Raw genomic sequence first — 6,859 nt, 5'->3', positions numbered from 1 at the left:
AACAATTACTTTTACAATTGTATATAAAAGTAATAAAATAAATCATTATGAAAAAAAAATATTATGTAACCTGAAAGAAATGATAAATTAATTATAATAATCTGTTTTTTCTCAAATTAAATTGAATAAATATTTTAGAAAACATTGTGTCACTGTTACATTTTTTTCTAAATGATTGTAATATGCAATTTTATCTCACAAATTATAGTTCTCCAATATGGCAGCATATCCCCTGTACAACCACATAATCATTACACCGGCATTTACCAATAGATGGCGGGTCATCACTAATACAGGGTTCTAATAAAATCGTATGTTTATGTCCTTATCTTGTCAATTAACAGTTGTCTACTTTTATCTGAGAAAAGACAATTCAATTCATGGATTATTAATAGATACATAAATACTACTTCGCTATTTATATTATCAAGTTCATTCACAATTACTTTGATTCATTTTCTCCTATCATATTCTATTTTTAAAATAAGAATATGAGATTTATTTATAATTTGTTATTTATATCATTATTTATCACAATTTTAAAAATGAATATTTCATCATTTCATATCTAATCTCTTTTTAATTTATAAACCTTCCTTTGCTCTTATACAATTTTGAAATCAGTTTCTTAAAGGTATTCTAAGTAACTATTTACTTCCTTCATATTTTGATATTAGATTACTAATTAACAAAATTATTTCAATTAAATTTGCTTATTATACCTTTTATTTACTCTAAAGAAGAAGATATTTAATCAAGAAAAAAATTACAAAATTCATAATATAAAATACATTTGAATTCTTCTATCAATATTTGCTGCCACTAATAAATATTATCTTTTATTTTCTTATCGAAGCTTCCTACAGCAACATGCATTATAATATACTATAGAACACTGAATAAAAGAAAATTCATTGCGACATAAACGAGTAAAGAATGATAACTTTTATCAAAGATACGAGTTCATTGTTTGCTTCTGCTAAAGAATAAAAACATCAAAACTTCATTTACGAATCTACATGGTGTTTGCTCAAGAATGACTATGACCACCATGTCCTCAGAATTTTATTACAGGTCAGATTTTATAACAGGAAACCAGATATAAAGACCATTATTCCCATTGTTAGACGGTTATCTTTCCTATAAGGCAGAGTGTTAGACGTGACAAAAGAAAATGATTAACTCCATACTGTTGAATCATCTCAACCTCTCAGAATTTCTAAAACATTGCTTTCAAAATTATTGCATTTTCTTCCATTTGAGAATTAAAATATTTGAGCAAATAAATATTAAAGAATGTAATTACAAAGCTCGAAACTGATAAGTTAATATTAATTTCAATTCATACAAACTAGGACAATTATGTAAACTACTTATTAAGCGAATTCATTTTTAAATTCCGGAAGTGCATTGATAGCGGTAATCACATGATACCCAATTAAACAATTTTGCGTAAACATGTTGTTCGTATTCGAACAATAAATAATAAATTATAAAATAACAGATTAGTGCAACTAATCAGACTTTGCCAGAATTATATTAAGATATTGCTCTAAAATGTTAGAAGATAGGAACAAATGTCATGAAGAAAAATTAAATGACGTTGAATGAAGCATCGTATGACACATATATCGGTATCGGAAGTGGAGGCATTTCGAAGATTTCAAGGCCAATTTCATTCTTTTAAACAGGACTCTCATGATTTGAAAAATTTTTTAAGAGGTTTAAATATTTCGAACTGTAATTTATCACACGAATCTATGCATCAGATTCAGTGTACCCCACTGCTGACACTATAGATTCAGCAAAAAGCCCAGACCAACCGCAAACCACTGTTGCAATTACATAATCAGAAGAGACGAGGGCGTGAAAACTAGCTGCCAGTGCATGTGCACTCGCAAAAGCGAGGACGAGTCGTATGACATGACCCGAAAGAAAGAAACGCGAGCAACTTTTCAGCGGCACGATCAGCTGAAAAATTCGATAAGCATTATAAGAGACCGAGTGTTTGTACTCTTCCCGATTCGTACGATGGGTCAGTTGGGGTTCGTATCTCGTCGAGCGTAAACGCTTATTACCTATCGCGTCTAACGTTCTCTAATCGATCTAATTTAAATTTTATTAGAAAATTATATCTAGAATTGTGTCTCGTATCCAGTTTCAATTTTTGTCACCTCTGATTTCGGGGACATTTGTAAGAAATCTGTTTGAATTATTCAAATTTTTGCCTGGCTAAATTCCTTCTGGACGGTTAAATTTGCATGGAACGTCTGGAAAGGACAGATTGCTGAAGTTTATTGAACATGAAATGATAGATCGTTTCGGGTGGTTGGTTTAGGAAAAATGGAGAAGGAAAGTGTGGCAAGTGGAAAGATTATGGGCGATGAAAATTCGATCAAAGTTACAAAAGATGTAAAGAACAATGGTGAGTATTTCAATTGAGGATGTTATTAACGACTTAGCTGCCATTGTGAAAATGATCCCGTTTAATATGGCATTTTTTTAATTAATATCTTTCAATTGTTAGATTGTATAAAAATGATAGGAATTAACAATTTTTTATTTTCCACTTGCTCTCTTACAAAATTAATTCTGTAATATTTCTTTCTTATAAGTATTTATCTTTGTATTGTTTTTCTATTTAACCGAACTAGTGTTTCGAACTTAAATATTTTAATATTAAATATTAAAGCTAAGAAAGAACTGGAGTTGTATAAAATCAATATTATATTTAATTTTATCAGCAGAGGCGGATACCATGAAGTGTAAAGAAAACAGAATGCGTGATATAATCAGCAATGGATTACAAGAACAAATGAAGGTACCAAAATACAGTAATTATATTTAATAAAAAAAAAAATAAGTACCATTAAATAAGTTAACAAAGAAAGAAATTATTTTCCACGACATTCTTGCCTAGATATTAATCATTTGATTAATATGATTAATTAACCAAAGATAAGATTCGGTGTTTCAAATTTCAGAAAATAAATTGGAAACATTCTTCGCAGAGATTGATCAAGATCGATCAATAAACATCATTTCGTTGTTTTCTTTTATAGGAAATCATGCAAGATGTTTTGGAGCTTGTTAATAACCGAATGAACAACATGGTATCAGAGATATTACAAAAAGTTGACAAAATGGCATCAAACGAATTAAAAGATCTCGTTGATTCAGAGACTTACTGCAATAGAACGTAATTACGTATATAATATCTTTCTGAAGGATTGATATTATTATATTTTACCCTCGGATAATTTAAAATAATCTTTTTTTCTGTAACCTTCTATTAATTATCTGCTTGTTTGGTAATTAGCATTACAAATATATGTTATAAATTTGAATATTATTCATTTTCTTTGTACAAAATTAACTAACAATTATAAAATTATTATTTCACACTAAGCTTTAGGCACCAGATCGAAATTTCTTGAAAGATTGCTTGAATACGCATGTACTTAACTGCTTTGACCCAATTTAACGAAATTACCTTCAAAGTTGTTATGTTTGTGTATAATACACAGGGTGTACCGATATTTCTGATACAACTAACATACCAGAAATAATTTTGAACAATGATTTAAATGATCAATAACATCAATAAAATTTCAGAACGAAATATTAAAGCTTCTCTTTTATTATCTCTCATCATACGAATCATAAATAAACACGATAAACGTACGCAGTACAATTCATTCAGTTTAATTGCACGTGTACTCAAATGTCCAAAGTTGCTATAAGATCAACATCAATCCTTCAGATTCGAAATGATTCAATATTTTAAACTATGTTTAGCAGAGATTTGAAAAATTCTATTCATTGAATTGTATTTAATGTTCCCTAGGAAAAAGATGAGAGAAGACACTCTGCCATCTAAACAATTCTTGCAAAGGAATTCTCTGTTGACCGACCTCTATGAAATCAAACATATTCGAGCGATTTATAATTTCAGCCTAGCAGCTTTGATAGTTTTGATTATACACACTACCGTGCACGATATTCGAAACACCGGCTCGTAAGTACAGATGTACCAAGTTTCTTTTAATCTATCGAAATTGCTCGGTCACTTTACAACCTTGGGGAAACAATAAAAAAGAAGAACAAGTTTACAGCGACCATTGCTAAAAACATGATTTGTGTGTAGTAAATATAAACATATAACTGGTAGAAGTCGAGTAAAAATGTTAATATAAAATGGCCCCTCGAAGCCTCGAAGGGCAAATGAGAAATCAATAAATAATAATATGAAAATGACTATTAAAGCTTTAAGTTTCAAATTTCATTTAAAAAATATAATGAAAATATAATTTATTATTCTAGACCCAATTTCGCCATAGACACGATAAAAGCTAGCTTCGCCAAATTGTCAGTGGTATTTTACATATGGTCCCTCATGAAAATTTCAACTTTAGGAATTTACGTAGCTTTCTGTTACTGGGCTACCAATCGTCTCGAATATGTGCCACGATGTAAGTTAAATCAAATACAAGTCGCAATTAAATCAGGTTTCCCCCAGGAAAAGTGGTGATGTCCCGGATTTCCACCCTTTCTCATGGATGACCCAAGGAAGAATGACAACGTGGAGGAGGGAATTTTATTTTAATATTAGTCAAAATTAAAATTTAAAAATTTTAAGAATTCGTACTTCCCCTACATTGTCATTTACCCTAAGGAAGCCTGATTTTGTCGCGAGTGTACCTCCGATGTAAACTCTAATGAATTAAAATATTCTTTATAGCATTTACCAGAAAACTTTGGGATTATATATGGCTAGGAGTTTTGATTCTTTACCACATCGTATTTTGTGTACTTCCTGCAAAAGCGGTAGTCGACCACGATTTACCATTAGCTTCCAGTATGATCGTACTTATGGAACAGGTAAGCTAAAAATAATTTTTTTTTTTTTTTCGTTAATAATAAAATGACTATTTTATATGTTAATTAGGTTCGTATGATAATGAAGACTTACGCATTCGTAAGAAGCGTAGCACCAAGATTTTTATCTTACAAACCTCACTCGGAAATACCAGCTCCAAAATCACCTGATTTTTCAAACTTCCTTTACTTCATGTTTGCACCGACTTTAATTTACCAGGACAGCTATCCCAGGTGACTATAACATTTAATGTCGTATTAAAATAATTTTAATATTTTAATATTTTTTTTTTTTTTTTTTTAATATTATTTCGTTTACTCTTCTTGTCTATCTCATAATAATAAAATTAAGTGTCATGCACACGTGATTATGACATGTGATTATGTGACACGTACTTACATCGATAGTTCTGTCTGACTAAGTAAAATAACGATTAATTTGAGATACAAGCACTTGACACATCCATATTGACGTATAACTTGTTCAAATATATCTCAAGATATTGCAAACGCACATGTGTTGTTACCGCATATTATATGTCTAAATATTAATCTAAACATCGTGTTATCGATAATGGTGAATCGAAACGCACGTAACAATTAATCATTTCTTCCAATCATTATAATATTTCATTTTCAAATTCTTATAAATCTGATTTTCTATATTATTTTCTACAAATGTTTCTCCATATCTGTTTAGGTCAAAGAAAATTCACTGGAACATCGTTGTCACGAATTTCGCTGAAGTAGTGACGATTGTCTTCTTCGTAGCATTTATCCACGAACGTTTAATCTATCCCCTTTACCGAGATTTTGGAAAAGAACCAATAGAAATGGGAATGGTATATATGAATATCCTCAACTCAATACTACCTGGTCTTCTTATGTTTCTCTGCGCATTTTATTGTCTCTTCCATTGTTGGATGAACGCTTTCGCTGAACTCTTACGATTTGCCGACAAAATGTTCTATAAGGTAAGTAATAGTATTAATATTATACTAGTGATAGTATAATTCTGTTACGAAACTATAAGCAACACTCATGGAATTGAGTAACGGAAGTGGCTCAATGAAACCGAATGAATCATTAATACTTTTACACACAATCATTTCCACTCAATTTCATCATCATTTCTCCCAGCCTCTATACGTACTTTCTTATGATACATTCCATATAACGTAACGTTTCGAGGACCATTTTACGTGTCCATTTACACGTTAACGAAACACTAAAATAATCGCTAATTAATTTACAGGATTGGTGGACTTCAATTTCCTACAGTGCCTACTATCGCACCTGGAACATCGTAGTCCACGACTGGTTGTACACCTACATCTACAAAGACATGTACGAGATTCTAACACCAGGAAACCGGAAGTTATCGATGTGTGGAGTATTCGCCATCTCTGCAATTTTCCACGAGTACATCATTTGCTTTTCAATTCGATTCTTTTATCCTGTAATGTTGATTCTCTTCGGTGTTATCGGTGTCGCCGCGGCGTTTCTATTGAAAAGAGCGGGAAATCTGTTCTTCCTCTTCAGTTTGTCTGTTGGCAGCGGATTGTTAGTCAGCTTGTATTGCATGGAGTACTTTGCGAGGGTCAATTGCCCTCCGTACCGTAAAGATTTCTGGGATTACGTGATTCCAAGAACTTGGACGTGTATTATCCATAGAAATGAAACAGAGGATACGACAGTTTGATCTTGATTTTTGAAAATATTTCCTATAGGGGATGGAGATCGTTTCCTATGCATATCTGAAAGACTGAAAAATGCGGTTTGTCATTTAAAGAATGTCAATCTCCGTTGACGGATGACTTGAATAACGTTGAACTTATAGATATAATCGGAAGTCCTGTACTGCGCTGAGAATCAAAGACTGGTTTAACGAAGATATACGAATAAACAATTATCTGTTCCATCACTTTTTATTTATTATTTTTCTCTTCCCATTCCTTTTCTCTTCTTCCGCAAATTTACA

General features: G+C 31.2%; 1 protein-coding gene across 3 annotated transcripts; it reads left to right on the top strand.

Moving 5' to 3' along the window:
• Positions 1 to 2,051: 2,051 nt before the first annotated feature.
• On the top strand, positions 2,052 to 6,802 carry LOC114873905 (sterol O-acyltransferase 2). 3 transcript variants are annotated; one of them, XM_029182686.2, is made up of 10 exons: positions 2,052 to 2,194; positions 2,339 to 2,425; positions 2,745 to 2,821; positions 3,063 to 3,199; positions 3,848 to 4,018; positions 4,324 to 4,472; positions 4,742 to 4,881; positions 4,949 to 5,112; positions 5,579 to 5,852; positions 6,134 to 6,802. In XM_029182686.2, the coding sequence occupies exons 2-10, from the start codon at positions 2,344 to 2,346 to the stop codon at positions 6,578 to 6,580; spliced, it is 1,641 nt and encodes a 546-aa protein (XP_029038519.2). In that variant the 5' UTR covers positions 2,052 to 2,194; positions 2,339 to 2,343; the 3' UTR covers positions 6,581 to 6,802. The 3 variants fall into 3 exon arrangements, with proteins under 3 accessions (XP_029038519.2, XP_029038520.2, XP_029038518.2); XM_029182687.2 differs by having other exon boundaries at positions 2,052 to 2,425; positions 2,748 to 2,821; XM_029182685.2 differs by having other exon boundaries at positions 2,052 to 2,425.
• Positions 6,803 to 6,859: the final 57 nt, after the last annotated feature.

Source organism: Osmia bicornis, chromosome 11 (genome assembly GCF_907164935.1).
Source record: "Osmia bicornis bicornis chromosome 11, iOsmBic2.1, whole genome shotgun sequence".
Classification (NCBI taxonomy): Eukaryota; Metazoa; Arthropoda; class Insecta; order Hymenoptera; family Megachilidae; genus Osmia; species Osmia bicornis.
This window is presented reverse-complemented; position numbering and strand designations above follow the sequence as displayed.

Excerpts from the sequence above, each read along its gene's own strand:
- LOC114873905 (XM_029182686.2), top strand. The coding sequence starts at position 2,344 with ATGGAGAAGGAAAGTGTGGCAAGTGGAAAGATTATGGGCGATGAAAAT. Across the intron at positions 2,822-3,062 it reads GATTACAAGAACAAATGAAG|GAAATCATGCAAGATGTTTT; the intron begins GTACCAAAATAC and ends TTTCTTTTATAG. Across the intron at positions 5,113-5,578 it reads TACCAGGACAGCTATCCCAG|GTCAAAGAAAATTCACTGGA; the intron begins GTGACTATAACA and ends ATATCTGTTTAG.